General features: G+C 38.8%; 1 protein-coding gene across 1 annotated transcript in view; it reads left to right on the top strand.

The window, feature by feature from the left end:
• DCT (dopachrome tautomerase) overlaps positions 1-22,235 on the top strand; it is a 41,466-nt gene that overhangs the window by 3,066 nt on the left and 16,165 nt on the right. The window contains exons 2-4 of the mRNA XM_036757369.1: positions 12,240-12,539; positions 16,719-16,819; positions 16,991-17,157. Coding sequence (XP_036613264.1) covers positions 12,240-12,539; positions 16,719-16,819; positions 16,991-17,157 — 568 coding nt within the window. The remainder of the gene's footprint in view (positions 1-12,239; positions 12,540-16,718; positions 16,820-16,990; positions 17,158-22,235) is intronic.

Raw genomic sequence — 22,235 nt, 5'->3', positions numbered from 1 at the left:
TACCCTATCAGACTAGCCCTGGGGCACCACCAATTGGAAACTCTACGTTTGCCCTCTCATCTCTGACTATTTATTCAAATTTCCAGTGATCAAGAGTTATGCCACTTCCCCAATCTCTTCTAATTGACATCTCAGCATGGCTGCTTCCTACAGAGAAGTAGTCGAAAAGCAGAGGAGGCACTAAAGTACCACTTAGCTGGTACTTTTTTTTCTTTTTAAATATATTTCTATTCATTTCATTAAATATTTCCCAATTGCATTTTTAAAAAATGTTGAGTTAAAAATTCTTCCCCCCACCTCACCTCTTGGCCATCCCTTAAGAAGGTAAGCACTATGATATAGATTATACATGTGGAGTCATGCAAAACGTATTTCTACATTATCCGTGGTGCAAAAGAAAACATACACACAAAACCCAAGAAAAAATAAGGAAAGTGAAAAAAGTCTGTTTCAATCTTCTCTGAGTGCATTGGCTCTCTCTTGGAAAGTAGAAAGCATTTTTAATCAGGTGGATCCTTTAGAATTGTCTTGGATCATTTTCTTGAGCAGAGTTTAGCTGCTACTTTTCAAAAGTGACCTCTATCTGACTCACTGAGGGTCCCATTGAAAGCATACATCATATCCAAATACTTTCTCAAGAGATACTGTATGAAAGAACAAGTAAGAGTAGGGATGGACCCAGCACTATAAAGCTATAAAAGAAATACAGAATACTAGAAATCGTTGGTCCAATGCTTTATTTTACAGATTAGGGCTTAAGTGATTTACTGAAGGACAAAGTGTATTCGGTGGTACACCTGGGACTAGAATAGAATACTCCTACTCCAGGCAGGTAGGTGGTGCAATGAATAGATCACTGGGCTTGGAATGAGGAAGATCTGACTTCAAACCTGGCCTCAGACATTCACTAGCTGTGTGACCCTGGGCAAGTCATTTAACCCTGTTTGCTTCAATGTCCTCATCTGTAAAATGAGCTGCAGAAAAAAATGGCAAACTATTCTGGTATCTTTGCCAAGAAAACAACATGGAGTCATGAAAAGTTATACACAACTGAACAACAAAATCCCAGGCTTTATTAGGGCAAACAGTGAATTGGAGGAATTTTATATTTCAGCGGCAGGAGAAACAAGACGTATGGAGGAAAGGATGCCTTCTTCTGATTCCTTAACATGGGCCTCTCACCATTTACCATTTCAGGGATGGTAGGATTTAGAGCTAGAAAGCACCTTAGACATAGAGTCCAGTGTCCTCGTCTTTAAAATGAGTAATAGAAAGGGGAAATGATTTATTTGGGGATATAATGCCAGCTTTCTTTTAGGAAAAATGAACTATTATTATGGTCCAGATCATCAGTAGATCACTCAGATATATGAACATAATTAGATGATGCTAAGGCACTGGGCTTGAAAATGAACATGGGAGTTCTTGATCTTACACTTGCCACTCAACTGTGGATGTTTCACAATTTTTTAAATGGGTGCTCTATAAAATTAAATACAATTCTTGTATTAGTTGTATTTTAATTTCAGGAAAGTTTGCTAGAATGTTTAACCATGATCATGTTTCCAGTGGCTTTCTCTGTTAGCCAAAATTTATTTAGGAAAAATAAGCACCCTAATGTCACATAATTAATTCCTATGGTCTTCATACGTGAGTTACTTTCTTCATTTTTAAAACAAAGACTTTGGACTAGATAGTCTATTAAGGCTATGCTAGAGCCAGCTCTTACTAGCTTTCAATTACATTGTTATATTTTCAGTTTGAGAATTTACACCTCAGTAATCAGCAAACACTACAAATCAGGATTTAATTTAGTGTTTTATTGAATGTCTAGACTTGAGAAAATGATGAGGAAAATATTAATAATACAGATAAAACTTAAAAGTGTGTTTTATGTACTTTTTTTTTCCACTGAAGAGGTGGTTTACCAGCATACATTTACCAGCACGCCCTTATCTACAAGCTGTGTTTTTATACATCTAGGAGGCACAAGAATGGCCCTGGGCCCTGGAATCAGGAAGACCTAAATTCAAATTTGATCCTCAGACACCTCTTGGTTGTGTGACTCTGGGCAAGTCACTTAATCTCTGTTCACCTCAACCGTAAAATGAGGGTATTTCCCAGGGTTGATGTGACTTGGCAAGTCACTTAACTTCTATTTATCTCAATTTCCTCACCCCAAAATGGGATGGTAATAACACCCACCTACCAGGGTTGTTGTGAGGATCCAATTAGATAATATTTGCAAAGTGTTTTCTTTGTAATGTACTATACAAATGGTTATTATTATTGTTATTATAGTTCGAAAATCTTACAACCTAATGCTTCAGACAGAGAAATGGGTAGAATATAATACTAGCAATCTAAAGTCCTAGATTCCATGATCCTGTTTATTTACCAGCTTCCTTAGGGCTAATTTGAAGAAATGATACTGTGTTATGGCTTTCATTGCCAGTCAGGGCTGAGTTTTAGGAGACTTAGGTGATCATATTTAAAAACGTCACCAGGAGGCTGGAAATCATGGGAACAATTCAATTACACCTGTATCTTTGGACTTTAAAAAAAAGGTGGCTGCCACATAGATTCTGAATCTTTTGTGTTGAGCTTCTTGTTTGTGCAAGTGTCTAAGTGCCTCAGTTTTTCAATCTCTGAAATAGGGATAATGATGAAAATGTCCTTGTAAAATCCTTTTGAGCTATGTAGATGAAAGGTTCTATATAAGTGTAAAGTATTGTTATTATAATAATAGAATCTTTAATTAAAAGGAATAGACCATTTAGAGCTACTTGTAAAAGCACTAATCGACTGGTCTTTAAAACCACTTAGTCTAATAGTCTTCTGAGCTTGAGCTGTGCATGGCATGTAGGAACACATGCTCTGTTAGGTGGTTCTCACTCTCTTTCCATTTTTATCCCAGCCCTGAAAGGTAACAGACTGTAAATCCTCTATGCTGAAGGACATCACAGATGGTGGAGAGATCCATGATCTAACAGCTTCCTCTCCCTCCACTTTATTACCAGGATCGCAAAATCCTTTTTAAAAATGTGCTTTATGAACATCTATTTCTCTTCCTGTAGGATATTTTTAAAAGTTTGCGATGTCAATAGGTATGGAACAATTCACCTCTTCATAAATGGAAATAAAATGCTCATGTTAGAGTAAGTCTAAATTAAAGAAATGACAGTTGTTAGGCTTTTGTGTTGCATGTCTTGTGGATAGGTTCAATCATTTGTCAGGTCTCTTGTATATTTAATTTTGTAAGATCTGAAATGAAAAGGACTAATTTCAACAAGTGGTGTATTTTCTCTGCATTGTGTTACAGGAAAGTATGTGTGTGTGTGTGTGTGTGTGTGTGTGTATGTGTGTGTGTGTGTTTTAACATGACCTAAGAAAACCCAATATATCAAAAGGAAGAATTTCTCTTCCACCACAGAGACGCTACTGATACATTTGTAAATATCTGCATTAGGAAAAACAACACATTATAGTCTTAGCCAAATGATAATAAATTTAGTCATATCACACATACAGAGCGAGACAGACAGACAGACAGAGGCAGAGACAGAGAAAGAGAGAAAGAGATGAAGGGAGAGAAGGAGAAGGAAAGGAAAAAGGAGAAGGGCATGAGACACACAGAGAGACAAAAAGACTGAGAAAGACACACAGAGAGAGACAGAGGGCGAGAAAAGGGGGAGACACACATATATACAGAGACAGAGGGAGACAGAGACAGATAGAACTGAAGAGAGAGAGAAGGTGAGTGAGGTGAGATAGAGAGACACAGAGAGATAGAGTCAGATAAAGTAATGGAGGGAGACAAAGAGATAGAGGGGGAGAAGAGCAGAGGGTGATAGAGAAAGAAAAAGTTAAGGGGGGAGAGAGAGGGAATTCAGAGACTCAGAGAGAAAGAGAGTCTGATAAAGAGATGGAGAGAGATAGAGATAGAGGAGGAGGGGGAAGAGACAAAGGAGATAGAGAGAGAGAGAGAGAGAGAGAGAGAGAGAGAGAGAGAGAGAGAGAGAGGGAGAGAGAGAGAGAGAGAAAGAGAGAGAGAGAATCATTTTGTTAGTCTTAATGAAGATAGCTTGGTTTTAATGAGAGGTACTACTTCAGCAGCTAATTATAGAAATGTAATAGGAGCATTAAAAAAAGAAATATAATAGGAGAGAGAGCTTGGTGCACTTGAGAGAATCCTGACCTTGGAATCAGAAAACTCTGTGATTGAGTTGCCACTCTACTACTTATTAGCAACATGGTGCTAAAGTTCTTTAAGCATCATTTTTCTCAACTGTAATACTTAAATAGGAAGAAAGGAAGGAAGGAAAGAAGGAAGAAAGAAAGAAAAGAAAGAAAGAAAGAAGGAAGGAAAAAAAGGAAGTAATGCAGCATTTATTATGTCTCTGCTATGTGCCAGACACTGTGCAAGCACTTTACAAATATCATCTCATTTGATATAGACCTGTGATCTCATTAATGTAGATGTTCCCTTCAATGGAGCAGAAGACAGCTCATCAATGCCTGTCCTTTCCAGATTGTGACAATCTTGTTAGTGTCCATGCATCACAATGGAGGCCTTCCTCCTTTTCTCTTGCCACCGCGAAGCTGTTCAGGAATTATCTTTTGCTCTTGCTACAGGCTCATCATGCATTCTTTTTCCTTCTTTTTCCATTATGCATTTCTTTGATAACTGCCATTACTTTGTTTTTTCTTTGTAGTTCCTCATTTGTTGTATTGCAGATGGGTCACACCCACTATATACCTCTCCCCTACCCTCTGAGTGATACTCATTTTCACTTTTTTGAAGACTGTAGTGATCCTTGACAGGGGGTAATAATACCCTCCTGACCTATTTCAGGACCAAATTAGTAATGTGTATAAAGAGCTATAGAAATGCTAATTATTGTTATTAGGTGGGTAGAGAAAAAGAGATGGCCTGAATTTGAATAGCTTTGCTCCTATAATGAAGGTGATAATGGTCATTTGGACAAGATTAGTCAGTGACACGGTTGTCAGTCTTAGAACTTATTAAAGAATGATTCCTTTTCTTATTAGTCATTTATCATTCCCTGGAAGCATTCAAGATTGTGAAAAAATAAGGTTATTGAACTACATAAGGGCTGGCTTACACTGCATAGCAAGAATGTGATCTTAAATGCTTAGCTCCATGGATCTCTTTATCAGTTTGTCTCCCCACTGAGCTCCTTGGTCCTGAACCTCTTTCTTTCACTACAAACACAAAAGAATGCACAGAGAATAAAGGGTTAATGCCAAATGAAATCTATGCTTCTCCTCTCCCTGCCTCCCCCTGTGGTTTTTGGCCTTCTGAAGCTATAATCCCCTTTCTTTGGCTACACAGAGAGCAGCCTTGCATCTTTCTCTCCCTTATGCTCTGTATTATGTAAAACATCATTCAACTTTTCACCTGACTATAACGGGATTCTAAGAAGCTTCCTGATAGCACCTTAATTTCAGATTAGATTAGTTTGCGTTTGATTTCCCCCTTCCTTGGCCTTTCTAGTTATTGCTTGCATTGTTACGAGTACCTCATTGCCCTGAGCGCTGATAAAGTAGAGACCTTCCAGTAGCTGACAGAAAAACCTAAGGTGAGTTGCACTTCCTGACAATATAGCAGCTAATTCACTTTTACAACCTGCCAGCTTCCATTGATTTTATCTTAATTCTGCTTCCTTTGTGAAATAAAGTGACCTTTCTTGACTTCTTGTGCTGGATTTCATTCAAATTTGGGTAAATCAGTTTTTTCCCCCCTTTTGGTCTCATCTTTGGATAGCTGTACATAGCCCTGCTCCCAAGGGAAGATTAACTAGCACAAAGGACAGACTTCATTGAAGAGACCTCTTGCTTGTTTCATCCTAACCTGACAAAAAAGTGCAGGAATAGATTCTTATGGATTGTTATTGCGTTGTTGGCAGGTAGAAGACGTATGTGTGTGTGTATATATACATATATTCACATACATGTGTATATACAGACAGTTCTTGCTTTACATAAATTTGCCTTATGCAAATCAGACTTTGTGTAAAGAATTCTGGAAGAAACATGCAATTAAAAAAAAATCTACCTACGTTCTCTCTCTCTCTCTTCTCCCACCCCTTGACTGAGTGCTTCTCAGCTTCCCATCCTTTCTCCTCAAAAAAAAAAGCCCCAAACCAAACCAAAACAAAATAAAAAACAAAAACCCCAAACAACAACAACAACAAAAACCCCTCCAAGTGAAAGCAGAACAGACCTTGACCACCATCGCTGCTGGACTGGAGCTTGACTTGGGACCTCCAGTACCTAGACAAGAGGCCCAGTCCTGCTCATCATTCATCTGCCTATGCTGGGGTGCTGCAAGTCTGTCTCCAGCCTCCCAGCTTTTGCTTCTCTGTTCCAGCTTGTTTCTTCAAGTCCTTGAACCACGTGCTGAGAACCTCCCTCTACAGGCCCTGGGCTCCCTTCCTCCCTTCCTCTCTCTTTCCTTCCCTTCCCCAAGTCCAAAGGCAAATTTGCATCACATAAAAATCTATATAGAAGTTTGTGGAGCAGTCCACTTACCTAAAGTGAGAATTGTCTGAGAATAAGCACAAGTACACATATCCATGTAGATATATCACTCCATCTACCAGGGCTCCCCTCCCCTGACCTTCCAGTCCGATTTAGGTTAGCTTTTTCCCCTAAAAGCCAACAAATCTGACCCCTCCCCGCCCCCACAGATGGATTGGCCCAGAGGATTAATCTTGCTTGTGACTTCTAGTCCCATTGATGTGACTTCTTGGTTACCTTAGGGCATAAAAATCCACCCACATGGAATTGAGGCCCTTTAGATTTGATGGATGTCCCAAAGGCCTTCTGAATCACTGTGCCCTGCCCTATTGACCAGATTCAGTTTTATATGAAAGAAAATACATGCTGGAATATTTTTGTTGAATAACCTTTCTTTGCTATGACTAAATAAATCTCCTTTTATTGACTGTCAAATGACTTATGAGTGCCTTATTTTGTTCCAATATTCAACATAAACCAGCAGTGACTGACCTGAATTAGATCAATTTGTTACACCCCTTCATAATCAATGAGTGGAGGGAAGGACAGTAGTGGCAGAATTCAGTGCCATTCCATATTTTATTTGCTGACCGAGACTTCTGTCGAAGTCTTCTTCCATGATTTGATAGTGGATGGTGCCTGATGTCTCTCTAAATCTATGCCACTTGAGTGCAAACTCTAGTGGCTAGAAAGGCTAGAAAGAGTTTGAGGATGTTCAGTGATGGACTTTAATTTCCTACGGAGTTGTACTCCTTTTGACTTCTCCATCCTGCCCCAGGAACCTCTTCATCCTGCCAGATCTCATCAGCCCTGGAACTCACATCTCATCACTATACTCTAGCCCTGTGGTACCTCTGACTGGAGGACTGGAGACTGGATTGGGGAGCTCCTTCCAGAATCTCCAATTAAGGAGCATTCTCAGGCCAGCCATCTCTCATTGCCCACTGGGCTGCACTCCTTTGGATTTTTCCATCTTGACCTGGTGCTGGGTACCTCCTCAATTCCTTTTCAGTCTCTTTTTTTAATTGTCTTCCCCCATTAAATTATAGGCTTCTTAAGGGCAGGGACTGTTTTTCTTTTTAGTACTGTATTTGTAACCCCAGCACTTAGCACAATGCCCGACACATAATGGGTGCATTATAAATGTTTATTGACTGACTGACTTTACATCTTTGGAGAGCCATCCTAGGGAGCTAAGTGGTGCAGTTCATATAGAGAAGGACTTGGGATTAAAAAACAAACAAACCTGTGTTCATATCCTGGCTCAAATATGTACTAGTTGCATGACCCTGAGCAAGCCACTTAATCTCTGTCTGCTTTAGTTTCCTCATCTATAAAGTGGGGATAGCACCTACGACACATAATTGTGAGGTTCAAATGAACTAATATATGTAAAGTGCTTCACAAACCTTAAATGTATATATGTAAATATACCTGTATTTGTATAATATACATACTAGTTATTCTTATTATTAGCCAAGTGTCAGATCTTCAACCTCTCCCTGTCTACTGGGGGCTTCCCCACAACCTATAAATATACTCTGATCTTCTCCACCCTCAAAAAACTCTCCCTTGATCCTTTCTCAATCCCTTCTAAATTTAGGTGCCTTTTCTCTGTCTATTGTTTCCTATTTACCCTGTATATAGCTTGCTTGCATGTAACTCTTTGCAGCTCACTAGACTGTGAGCTCATAGAGGGCAGGGACTACATTTTACCTTTCTTTTCTTTGTATCTCTAGCACTTAGCGCAGTGCCTGGCACAGAGTAGGTATTCTATGCTTATCTACTGACTGACTGACTACATTGGACATAAAGAAATGAATATTTTAGCTACAGCAACTAGCAAAGCCCACTGATAGGTCTTAAAGAAGTTGCAATCTATTTGGTGGGCAGAATAACCACACCAAAAAAAATAGTGATTTTCACAGGACTGAATGAAAAAGAATCTATTAAGTGACAAGTACGTTATCACTAGAGATACAAAAATAAAAAGTCAAACTGTACCTGCCCTTGAAAAGCTTAATTTGACTAGGTTTAGAAAATACATTAAGAGGAGTGGTGGCCAGAGTAGGATCACTAGGGTGGCAAATGTATCCATAAGGCCCCTGATTGACATATCCTTTGCAGCAATGGTAGTGTTGATTTGATTACTGGTGGAAAAGGAATGGGGCGGGGGTGACTTGAAGGTTGTGAAAGCAGTGAGTGAGTTGGAGTCTGGGGCTTCATATGAAAAACTCATGAATCAGATGTTCAGGACCCCAGAGCAGGAGTTGAGAACTGGTCTGGTCTGAGGCAGAACATTTAAAAATAGTTTAAGAAATGAGCTAGACACCAGTCCACTTGACTTCTAGAAATAGACATGTTGAAATCTCAGAGGAGGGCAAGGAAAGAGGATTAGATTCCTTTGCTCTGTGTAGCAAATATCCTTCCCTGGATTGGTGGTGGGGAAGAGCCAACTGTGGTATGGTGGAAATTGCACTAACTCCAGAATTATAAAACTTGATTTCAAATTCTAATTATTTGGACAAATTGCTTAACAACTACCCTGGGCCTCAGTTTCTAAAATTATGACTGTATTCATATGTACATATGAATGTATAAATAAAACATACTATGCATTATATTAGGATGTAATGAAGCATAAATATAAAATAAACATATTTTACATTATATTTCTTTTTTAAGGTTTTTTATTTAATATTTTTTTACTTTTCAACATTGACTTCCACAAGATTTTGAGTTACAAATTTTCTCCCCATTTCTACCCTCCCCCCACTCCAAGATGGCATATATTCTGATTGCCCTTTTCCCCAGTCTGCCCTCCCTTCTGTCACCCCACTCACCCCACCTTATCCCCTTTCCCCTTACTTTCTTGTAGGCAAGATAGATTTCTATATCCCATTGCCTGTATATCTTATTTCCCAGTTGCATGTAAAAACAACTTTTTTTTTGAGCATTTGTTTTTAGAACTTTGAATTCCAAATTCTCTCCCTTCTTTCCTCCCCACCCACCCTCCATGAGAAGGCAAGCAATTCAACATAGGCCACACATGTATCATTATGCAAAACATTTCCATAATGGTGATGTTGTGAAAGACTAACTATATTTCCCTCCATCCTATCCTGTCCCCCTTTATTCAATTTTCTTCCTTGACCCTGTCCCTTTCCAAAAGGGTTTTGATTACCTCCTCCCCCAATCTGCCCTCCCTTCTATCATCCCTCCTCTCCTATCCCCTTTCCCCCTACTTTCTTGTGGGGTAAGATACCCAACTGAGGTGTATGTTATTCCCTTCTTAAGCCAAATCTGATGAGAGCAAGATTCACTCATTCCCTTTCACCTGCCCCCTCTTCTCTTCCAGTATAACTGCTTTTTCTTGCCACTTTTATATGAGATAATTTACCCCATTCTATCTCTCCCTTCTTTCTCCCAGTATATTCTTCTCTCACCCCTTAATTTTATTTTACTTTTTTAGATATCATCCCTTCATATTCAACTCACCCTGTACCCTCTGTCTATATATATGTATATTCCCTTCAACTGCCCTAATGCTCAGAAAGGTCTCATGAGTTACAAATATCATCTTTCCATGTAGGAATGTAAACAAAACAGTTCAACTTTAGTGAGTCCCTTATGATTTCTCTTTCTTCTTTACCTTTTCATGCTTCTCTTGATTCTTGTGTTTGAAAGTCAGATTTTCTATTCAGCTCTGGTCTTTTCATTGAGAAAGCTTGAAAGTCCTCTATTTTATGGAAAATCCATATTTTGCCTTGGAGCATTATACTCAGTTTTGCTGGGTAGGTGATTCTTGGTTTTAATCCTAGCTCCATAGACCTCCAGAGTATCATATTCCAAGCCCTTCCATCCCTTAATGTAGAAGCTGCTAGATCTTGTGTTATCCTGATTGTGTTTCTACCATACTCGAATTGTTTCCTTCTGGCTGCTTGCAGTATTTTCTACTTGATCTGGGAACTCTGGAATTTGGCTACAAATATTCCTAGGAGTTTTTTTGGGGGGGGATCTTTTTCAAAAAGCTATTGGTGGATTCTTTCAATTTCTATTTTACCCTCTGGTTCTAGAATATCAGGGCAGTTTTCCTTGATAACTTCTTGAAAGGTGATATCTAGGCTCTTTTTTTGATCATGGCTTTCAGGTAGTCCAATAATTTTTAAATTATCTCTCTTGGATCTATTCTCTAGGTCAGTGGTTTGTCCAATGAGATATTTTACATTATCTTCCATTTTTTCATTCTTTTGGTTCTATTTTATAATTTCTTGATTTCTCATAAAGTCACTAGCTTCCACTTGCTCCAATCTAATTTTTAAGGTGGTATTTTCTTCAGTGTTCTGTTGGGCCTCCTTTTCCATTTGGCTAATTCTGCCTTTTAAGGCATTGTTCTCCTCATTGGCTTTTTGGAGCTCTTTTGCCATTTGGGTTAGTCTATTTTTTAAGGTGTTATTTTCGTCAATATTTTTTTGGGTCTCCTTTAGCAAGTCACTGACTTGTTTTTATGGTTTTCTTGCATCACTCTCATTTCTCTTCCCAATTTTTCCTCTACTTCTCTTACTTGCTTTTCCATATCCTTTTTGAGCTCTTCCATGGCCTGAGACCAATTCATATTTTTCTTGGGGGCTTTTGATGTAGGCTTTTTGACTTTGTTGACTTCTTCTGGCTGTATGTTTTGATCTTTGTCACCAAAATAAGATTATATAGTCTGAGTCTGAGTCCTTTTACACTGTCTGCTCATGTTCCTAGCCAACTACTTGACTCTTGAGCTTTTTGTCAGGGTATGACTGCTTGTAGAGTAGAGAGTACTTTGTCCCAAGCTTTAGGGGCCTTGTGCTGCTGTTTTCAGAGAAACTTCTACTCCACAGTAACTACAAGCTCTGCCACACCAGCGCTCCTCCTCCCCCAAGAACCACCAACCGGGACCATGACCCAGATCCAAGCAGGGCAAAGGAAGAGAACCCTGCCTCTGCACCAGCAAAGTGTTCCCTGCACTCCCACTCTGATCTGCCACTTGATTCCTCCCACCCTGTGGGCCAGGGACTCTGGAAGCAGCTGATGCTGGAGTTCTGGAAGCAGCTGCTGGAATTTCCCACTGATGCTGCCACACCACCTCCACCACCCCTGGGGCTGGGGCCTGACCTTGCACTTCTCTCACCCAGATCCAGCAGTTTTCCCACTGACCTTGTCCATTGTCTTTGGCATTTGTGGGTTGAGAAGTCTGGTAACTGCTACAACTCAGCGATTCATGGCCCTAAGGCCTGCTCTGCCCGACTCCCAGTCTGATTCATCCTGGTGTGGCCCATGCTGGGCTGCGCTCCACTCCCAGCATGGGGCAATAGACCCTTCCCAGTGACCATGCAGGCTGTCTTGTGCTGGAGACTTGTTTCCCTCTGTTATTTCTTGGGTTCTGTAGCTCTATAATTTATTTAGAGACATTTTTTAGGTGTTTGGAAGGGTTTGGGGAAGAGCTTGAGTGAGTCCCTGTTTTCCAGCTGCCATCTTGGCTCCGCCCTGTACATTATATTTCAATATAAATTTATGACACAAATTTATATTATACACACATATGCATATATAAAATTTCTCTTTCATCTCGAGGACTATATTAATACATTGATCAACTGGATTAGGGGAACTATCTAGAAATCTGACTATATTTTTGGCCAAAATTTTCTTCTTTTCTGATCTAGACAACTTTGCTGGCTACAACTGTGGAGAATGCAAATTTGGCTGGACAGGTCCCAACTGCAATCAAAAGAAACCACCAGTTGTTCGGAAAAATATCCATTCTTTGACTCTTCTAGAGAGAGAGCAATTCCTGGATGCCTTGGACCTTGCAAAGAACACCATCCACCCAGACTACGTGATTACTACTCAGCATTGGCTGGGCCTGTTGGGGCCTAATGGAACCCAACCACAAATTGCCAACTGTAGCATTTATAACTTCTTTGTGTGGTTACATTATTACTCTGTCAGAGATACACTATTAGGTTGGTTTTTTTCTCCCTTTGTTCAAAGTATATCATTAGGAGTAGAGAAAAAGGGAATGATTTATTTCAGTAAGTGGGTTTATGAGAGATGAGAGCAAATTGCATGGAAAGACAGGTTTATGAATGTGTCATAGCTTATCCCCAAATGCCTATAGTTAGGTTGAGCTTATTATACAACTAATAATAGTAGCTAGCTTTTAAAGTTTTCAAAGTACTTTACATACCTTATTTCATTTGAGCTTCACAATAATTCTGAAAGTAAAGAATTGAAGGGTTATAGGAGCATAGATTTAGAGCTTCTAGGAACCTCAGGGGCCATTTAGTCCAATCTCTTCATTTTACAGAAGAAAAATTTGAGACTGAGAGAGGTTATATGATTTGGCCAGGTTCACACAAATATAGGATGCGGTTAAATGTTCAACAAACAGTCATCCAGGAAAAAAGTATCCACAACATACTTCTAACATACATTATTCCACACATTCTCCATTGTTTTCTTAAATTTAGAGTAGAGGTGAGCAAACTGTGACCCAGAGACCAAATCTAGCCTGCCACCTGTTTTTGTATGGCCCTACAAATGGTTTTTACACTTTAAAATGCAATAAAACTTTATTTAAAAATGTAAAAACCATTCCTAGCTGAGGGTTCCATTGAGGTCTGTGATTTGTTGACCCCTAGTCTAGAGAATCAACATAACAGTAAATCAAGGCCTACTTTGTTGCAAGTCAGTAAGAGCTATCTCTAGAGCAGCAGAGTTGAGATTTGAACCTAGGTGCTCTGAAATCCAGAGCATCTGAGCTCAAATCCTGACTCTGACCCTCATAAGCTGTGCAAATCCTTCTCTCTCCCTCCACCATCCCCAGGCAAGGAAACTGAGATTCAGAAAGGGTGAGTTATTCATGCTCACAAAACCCCTATGTATTAGAAGGGGGGTTTTGAACTCAGGTCATTCTGACTCCAAGTCTAGGCCGGAAGACTATACTAGTTATTTCTTTAATTTAGTTTTGCTTTTCTCCTTTCTCCTTGGTTATATGGCTCATACTCTCAACTTTCCAGCACGGTGCCATTAATCCTCAAAGCCAAGAACTGATGAAGTGAAGACTAATTTAGTTTGGCTCAAGAAAAAGAAAAAAGGAAAAAACCCCACACATTCTTAAATGTGTGCCCAGAATAGCTCTGGGAACTTTTCTTCAAATTAGGGGACTTAATTAAAAATATGCCTATACAAGTAAAAATCCCTGGTACAAAGCTAGGACTTTCATGTTGAAAACTATATTTGAGTTCACATCTTTGTGAACACCTTTCCCACAATCACCAGGGTCACCAGGGTTAGAGAATACTTTTTTTTTGTATTACTAAAAATCTGGGTGATGGTTTTGGCAAAAGAGTGGCATCCCAGTGGATTTGGTCCCTCCTATCCCTGTGAACTCCTTTCGGGTAGAACTCTGGGAAAATGCTCAAGAAAAAATGGGCCCTGCCCTTCCTTTCAGCCTCATTATTTGGCCTGAGACCAGACCTCGAGGTCAGGGCCTGAGTGGAATTTGAAGGATGAAGGATGTGTTCTCTGGTCTGCTGCATCGATGGGTTAGTTTTGTTCGAACTTCATCTTTATTGGATGTCATGAAGGCTGTTCTCAGCTTGTCCAGGGTTTGAGTATATTCTTGAACCTACATCAGGGTAAATTGAATCCTTTGACTGTTGCTGAAACGGGCCCCTATTAGGATGATGTAATGGTGTAATGGAAAGAGCCCTGGATTCAGAGTCTGAGGTTCCAAATTCCAACTTGAGCTTTGTCACTAACTTAAATACCTTGTGGCAGCTGGGTGGCACAGTGGATAGAGCACCAGGCCTGGAGTCAGGAAGAGTTGAGTTCAAATCCAGCCTCAGATACTTACCAGTTGTGAGACCCTGGGCAAGTCACTTAACTCTGTTTGCCTCAGTTTCCTCATCCGTAAAATGAGCCGGAGAAGGAAATGGCAAACTGCTCCAGTATACATGCCAAGAAAACTTCAAATGGGGCCATGAAGAGTTAAATATGACTGAAACTACTGAACAATCTGTTTGATATTGACCAACTCTTTGGAGCTCAGTTTCCTTAGCTATAAAATGAGGGGCTTCTAAGTCTCTTCCAACTCTAAATACGTGATTGTGGGAACCTCTGAATTATTATAAGCCCCCCTCAAAAGCAAAAAAAAAATGATAGATCTAGAGCTGGAAGAGGGCTCAGAGGACACTTAACAAGGATTTAGCTAAGCCTTCCAGTCCAACTCCATTTTACAGATGAAGAAATTGAGGTCCGGTGATTTACCCAAGGACACATTGTCAGTAAGTATCACAAAGGCCTCTGTCTACCATATCCAGGATGATGCAGAATCTGATGCTGACTTCTACAAGTGAGGGATTTGTTTCACCTCTATTCATTCCCTATATTCTCACTAGATTTCCATTGAGTCTTTTCCTTTGAAACTTTCTGCCATGGTTCTGGTTAAGGATCATGAAACCAAACCTTAGAGATAATAGATTTTCTTGCAATGCATGTCTGTATTTAAATAAACCTTCATAGTTTTCATATCATGGTCCTAAGATATTTGAAGGAAGCTTAATAAGAGGAAAACATAGTTTCTAGTGGTCTCCAAGGAATCATTTATACCCTGCACATTCCTTGTTCACCTTTCTGAAGCATTTGTAGGCGTTCTGTCAACTCCCCTTCCTTTCAGCAAATAATAAGCATCCAATATGGACAAGGCACTAGGGATACATAGATAAAAAAATTATACTTTCCTTGCCCCTTGGGCCAATAATGCCAAAGGTGTTAAAATAAGAACAAAAATAAAAGAAAATATGAAGTGCTATGAAAAAGCTGAGGAAAGACTGACTCCTTCTTGCTGTTGAGTCATTTTTCAGTTGTATCTGACTCTTTATAACCCCATTTGGAATTTTCTTGGTAGAGATACTGGAGTGGCTTGCCATTTCCTTCTCCAGCTCATTTCACAGGTGAGGAATTGAGGCAAAAGGGTTAATGACTTGCCCAGGTCATGCAGCTAGTAAGTTTCTGAGACCAGATTTGAATTCACAAAGAGGAGTCTTCCTGACTCTAGGCCTGGCACTCTATCCACCGTACCATGTAGCTGCCTGGCTATATCTAGCCGGAAGATTAGAAACTTCATGGAGGAGTAGTCCTTGAATTGGACCTTGATGGAAAGGAAAGTCTTAACTGGTAGAGGTAGGTGAGAGTCCATTTTAGGCATGGGGGATGGGTTGAACAAAAGTCCAAGGGAGAACACAGGTTAAAAATGGGAATCGTAGAATCATCTGAGGATTGTAGATCTGTAACTGGAAGGGAGATCAAACATCCTTAGCCTCATTTAACAGGTGTATGGATACTGGGAATTAGAAAATTTAAGGGACTTGACTAACATACAATCATACAGATTGTAACATGGAGTCTGGATTTGAATCTAGGTTCTGTAACTGACAAGTACTCCTCTCTTTCCTCTAGAATGATGAGTCATCCAGCATAATTGGCATGTAGAGTAAGCACCCTTGATGGCTATGATAGAACAGACACATTCTGAAAGAGGAAAAATAAAGATGGGATTGATGATTTGGTAGTTGTCACTTTATGTGAAATATTGTATATATGAAAATAATCAAATTGGTTTGAATTTTTTTGTCTTATCCTCGTAGCAATAGTACTCTTTCTTTCCCCAGATTATCATGTATCTATTTTTCTGTTCACATACTGTATCACCCAGTAGTAGAATAGAAGCTCCTTGAGGGCAAGGACTATTTCATTTATTTGCTCCTTGTACATAGCGGGGCCCTTAATAAATGCTTGCTGGATTTGGATTGGATTTTTTGATCTTGGGCACACACACACACTAGATAATATCTGAGGTTCCTCCCTGTTCTTATTAATATAGCCTTAGATTAGGAGTTGGCAAACTATTGTCCATGGGCCAAATCCAACCTTTTGCCTGTTTTTGTACTTCCCAAGAACTTGTAATAGTTTTTGTGGATTTGGCTTGTGATCTGTAGTTTGCTGACCTTAGAGAAATGCCAGGTAAATAAGTTCCCCCTACTCCCCGACAATATTCAGAACCACAATTTTAGGGAGTCAGTGGCTCCTTCATATAACATCTCTTGATGTCTTCCTTATTGAATTCCTAATTGTTTCAGGACCAGGGCGACCATTCAAAGCCATAGATTTCTCCCACCAAGGGCCTGCATTCCTTACCTGGCACAGGTATCATTTATTGTTGCTGGAAAGAGATCTCCAGGTGGGTCAAAATTCTTATATTTCCATGATTTCCAAAGATGCTTGCTTGTTAATTCTGGTTCTTTGAACTTTGCTATAGATGTGGTAGGTGTTAGTACCAACGTTTTTGGAGGACAGCTTAGTTGGCAGTGTGAAATGGTGACCAGATTTTTTTCCTTCTTCTTGAATTTAGAGACTCACTGGCAATGAGTCCTTTGCATTACCTTACTGGGACTTTGCCACAGGGAAGAGTGAATGTGATGTCTGTACAGATGAGTTGCTTGGTGCATCAAGACTGGAAGATTCAACCTTGATTAGTCAGAATTCCAGATTCTCCCGCTGGGAAATTGTGTGTGACAGGTAATGAAGCATATAGCTGGAATGAAAATCTAGATTTTTTTCCCCTTATGCCTTGATGAGCCATATGTTAAAAGTACTTTTCAATGTCTATTTTTAATGCCTTTTAATATATGTTTAAAGGATAACATGGAAGAATTACTGTGGGGCCCAAAGGCCTGGAGTCCTGTGTCCCTCTATCGGCATAGGCAAAGAGTTGGACTTGGTTCAATCCTGGTGGAGACTGGCCACCAGGGGCTGATCTTCCTTTTTCCACAGTCTTCATTGTATTAAATTCTACTTTGGAACTATGAAGAATGATTTATTATATTTAAGTTAAGGCTCACATCTCTGTTTCCTTGAAAGAGGTGAAGAGAAAGGTACTCAATGTGCCATACAAACCAGGTATGAAAAAAGTTATTCATCTAAGATCAGGAATGAAAATATGAAGCAGAAGAGGCAATCAGAGGCCCAGGCACAAGATTGCTCAGTCAAGTCCCTTTCTTTAGCTACCACATGGGTATGGCTACCATGATGCTATGGTTGAGAAGGTCCAGCTTTTTCCTATTCCTCATCGCAAGTCTTAGTGGTATATGATACCAGTTATTGAATTGGAGAAAGAAAGACTTAGCTGGAAGCTTTCTCTTCTTTTAATTGAGACAGCACTCATTCTTCACCCTCCTTGCCTGTCAAGGAGTAGGGGAAAGATCAAGAGGCATGTCATACCAAAAGACCAAGTCCTTTCAGAACTGGGCTATCATATGTGTAGAAGAAGTTAGGAAATTCATCATCTTCAATGCACCTTAATGTATCACCCTGTATTGAGAGTTCCCGGAAGGTTTTTTTGGAGGGAGGGGTAGCTTTGGGTACATGCTCTCCAAGACGTTCTTGGTAGGCCAATTCAACTTTCCTGACAAAAGTATCTTTAAAAATTACATTCTGGTGTGGGCTAAAATTTATGTTGCTCAAACAAACATCTTTAGCAGAGATGTACCTGAACCAAACATAAGTTGAACTTGTTAGGTTGTTAGGAGACCTCCAATACGTCAAAATATTGGTGACAACCCTTTAAGATATTCCCTCCACCAATTCTGATTGCAACCCCCGAATGCTTTAGTAACATTGTTGTCAGTTGTGAGGGACAAAAATATTCACTACCTATTGGCCAAACAAAAGATGATCTTTTTTGACCTTAGCAAGTCTGGTTCTTGAAGGAAAAATAAGCTCATCTCTCAGCTTGGATTGGTAGGTTCTGCCAGAATTTGTCCATGCTAGCATAGTCCTTAGGAAGTTAGAGTCATCCCATGATATGATGAGGTCCAAGAGTAGAGTTTTTCAATAGAAGTGACTCGATTCAGCAAAATTCAACACATTTATGAAGCACTTACGAAGTGTAGAGCACTGTTCTGAGCCCTGGAAAAGGTGAAAAATCTAAGCTATAGAGGAGCCATGGTCTCTGTCTTCCTAGAGCATATAGTTTAGAGAGGGGGACAAGACATATACACAGATAACTGTAATACATTATGAGTACATTAAGAATGGAACAAAAAAAATCTTTGTAAGTTTTGAGGGGAAAGTCATTACCAATAGTCAAGATCAGGCATAACGTTAGATACTGGGGATAAGAAGAAAAACAAAACAAAACAAAACAAAAATGATGAAACATTACCTCCCCTTAAGGAGCTTACATTCTATCTACAAGATAGTTGTGTTACCTTGGACAGGTTAACCCCTCCAGGTTTTAGTTTCATCATCTATAAAATCAGAGCTTTGGGTTAGATAAACTCTAGTAGCTGTTGAGCATCAGCATTCTTCTTGAATATAGATTTGAAATGCAGCATGACATAGTGAGTAATTTGTCTACCTTGGAGTCAAAAAGATATAAGTTCAAAGCTCACCTCTGAAACATATTGTCTGGGTGACCCTAGGCAGTTCCTTTAATTTCTCAGTACTCTAGGCAACTCTCTAATACTACAATATTAATCCTAGTACAGAGAAGGTGACAACCTACATTGGTAGAGGGAGTTTCCTTGTTTGGGATTTCCTTATACCAAAGAAATCACAGGTCTAATCCACAGGAACTGTATGAAGACAACTTCAAAACACTCTTTACAGAAATCAAGAAATCAAATAATTGGAGAAATATTAATTTTTCATGGATAGGCCAAAACAATATAATAAAATGACAATGCTATCCAAAATAAATCTACATATTTATTATTGTGCAAATCAAAATATCCTCTAGAGGAGGAGGTCAAGAATCTCAAGGGAAATGATGAAAAAAAGTGAGAAAGAAGAGGATTTAATAGCACCAGATTATAATATATATGCATATATGCAGTAATTATTGAAACGATTTGGTACTGTTTTTTTTTTGAAGAGATTGGAACAGTTGAAATGGATCATGTTGAGACAGATCAGTTACATACCATACACAAACAAACAAAATCTAGTAGCTTAATGTTTTATAAACCCAAAGACCCTAGCTACTGGGATACTCACACTGTTCAGCATAAACTGCTGGGAAAACTGAAAATCAGATTGGAAGAAATTAGATTTATACATGCTATACCATACATCAAGAGAAGCTCCAAATAGATGCATGACTTAGATATGAGATCACATCATAAATTAGAAGAGCAAGGAAGACATCTTCTGTCAGGCCTTTGGACAGCGAAAGAGTTTATGGCCAAACAAGGGATAGAGAGGAGCATAAAAAGTAAAATGAATAGTTTGGTCCCATAACTTTTTTTTGCATTTAATTTTTTTTCAATTACATGTAAACAAAAATTTTTAACAGTTTTTAAAATTCAGTTGCAAAAGCCCTCCCTCCTTCTCACCCCTCCCACTTTCTTGAGAAGGCAAGCAATTTGGTATAGATTATACATGTGCAATCATGTAAAACATTTCCATATTAGCCATGTTGCAAAAGAAAACAGACCAAACAACCAAGAATAAATAATAAAGAAGCCTTAAAAAAGTATGCTTCAATCTGCATTCAGACTCCATTAGTTCTTTCTTGGGAGGTGAATAACATTTTTTATCCTAAGTCTTTTGGAATTGTTTTCGACCATTGTGTTGGTGAGTAACTTGCTGTAAGACTTTCCCTCCACTTTCCTGCTTCCCTTCTAATCTTGGCTGCATTGGTTTTGTTTGTGCAAAACCTTTTAAATTTGATATAGTCAAAATTATCAATTTTACATCCCATAATGCTCTCTATCTCTTGCTTCTTCATAAATCATTCCCTTATCCATAAATCTGAAAGGTAAAATAGTCCATGCTCTCTTAATTTGCTTACAATATCATCCTAAATCATGCCTAAACCATGTACTCAATTCGACCTTATCTTGGTATACAGTGTAAGATATACCTAGTTTCTGCCAAACTTCTTTCTAGCTTTCCCAGCAATTTTTGTCAAATAGTGATTTCTTGTTCCAAAATCTTGGATCTAAACATTAGATTACTTCGGTCATTTGCTACTATGTTTCATGTACCTAATTTATTCCATTGATATACCACTGTTTCTTAGCCAGTACCAGACTGGTGAAATAAAATTTAAAAAAACATTTTTGAACATACAAAATCAATGAAGCAAAAATCAGAAAGGAAACAGTTAGCTGGAGAAAAACATCTTTGTAGGAAGTTTCTCTGAGGTCTTATTTTCTATGTATAAAGAATAGATTCAAATTTATAAGGCTAAGAGTGATTTTCCAAACAAAAAACAGTCAAAAGATATGAAAAGCAGTTTTCAAAGGAAGAAATCCAAGCTATCAACAGTCATATGGAAAAATATTCCATGTAGTTAATAATTAAAAGATAAATCAAAGCTCTACATCACACCCATTCGATTGGCAAAGACGACAAAAAAGAAAATGACAAATGGGGGCTGTGGAAGAACACACACGCTAATGCAATGTTAATAGTGATTGTGAATTGGTATAGCACCCTGGAAAGCAATTTAGAACTATGTCTAAACACATCTATTTATGTATGCTGTACATACCCCTTGACCTAGTAATACCATTACTAGGCCTATACCCCAAGGAGATCAAAGAAAGTGGAAAAGACCCACATATTTCATATATATATATATATATACACACACACACACACACACAAATAAGTATACACACACACACATATGCACATACATACACATACACACACACACCTCTTTGTTTGAGGTGGCAAAAACCTGGAACACTGATGGGGATGCCTATCAATTGGGGAATAGTGAACAAATTATCTGAATATAATGAAATATTATTAAGCTGTAAAAGATCATATAAGAGGTGGTTTCAGCTAAACCTGATAATATTTGTATGAATAGAGAAAAATGAAAATGAACAGAACCAAGAGAGCAGTTTCTGTAACAACATCTTAAAGACAAACACCTTTGGCAGAAAGAACTCTGATAAATGGAATGATCAGCTGTGATTCCAGAGGACCAGTGATGAACTATGCTCTCCATCTCTTGACAGAGGGATGATGGACTCAAGATGTAAAATGAGACACACATTTTCAGATATGGCCAAAGTGGGATTTCATCTTGCTTGACTTCTTAAATTTTTTACATAGGGGTTTTTTTTGTGTTGGGGGTGGGGTAGAGGTAGGAATGTGGAAGAGAGGGAAGTGAAATAAATTCTTATTAATTGAAAAATAAAAGTTATACATACAAAAAAACCCCCAAACGGCTAGCTCCTAATCCTCTAGGTCTGAATAACAACAAATATATTGAAGACGGGATTCCTATTTATTTATAGGTTGGGCAGTAGTTGACTTTTAAGGTCTTTTTTAAGGTCTTTTGTTTAAGGTCTTTTCCAATGTTTTGTGATTCTATGATTTTAAAACACTTGAACTCCACATTTACATTTTAGCCCATTTGAGAAGCTATGTAGTATGATGATAATGCATTGGATCAGGACTCAGGAGATGCTTGTGTTCAAATCAAGCCTCTGAGAAATACTAACTGTATGACCATGGGCAAGTCACAAACTATTTCAGTCTCTGTTTTCCCATTTATAAAATGGGATTAAGAAAAATGCCTTTTTTGTTGCTGTGAAGGTCAAATGAAGCAAAGCACTTTGCAAACCCTTAAGTAC

The sequence above is a fragment of the Trichosurus vulpecula genome, chromosome 4 (genome assembly GCF_011100635.1).
Source record: "Trichosurus vulpecula isolate mTriVul1 chromosome 4, mTriVul1.pri, whole genome shotgun sequence".
In the NCBI taxonomy this organism is placed as follows: domain Eukaryota; kingdom Metazoa; phylum Chordata; class Mammalia; order Diprotodontia; family Phalangeridae; genus Trichosurus; species Trichosurus vulpecula.
The sequence above is the reverse complement of the archived record's forward strand: the minus strand, read 5'-3'. Positions and strand labels throughout refer to the sequence as shown.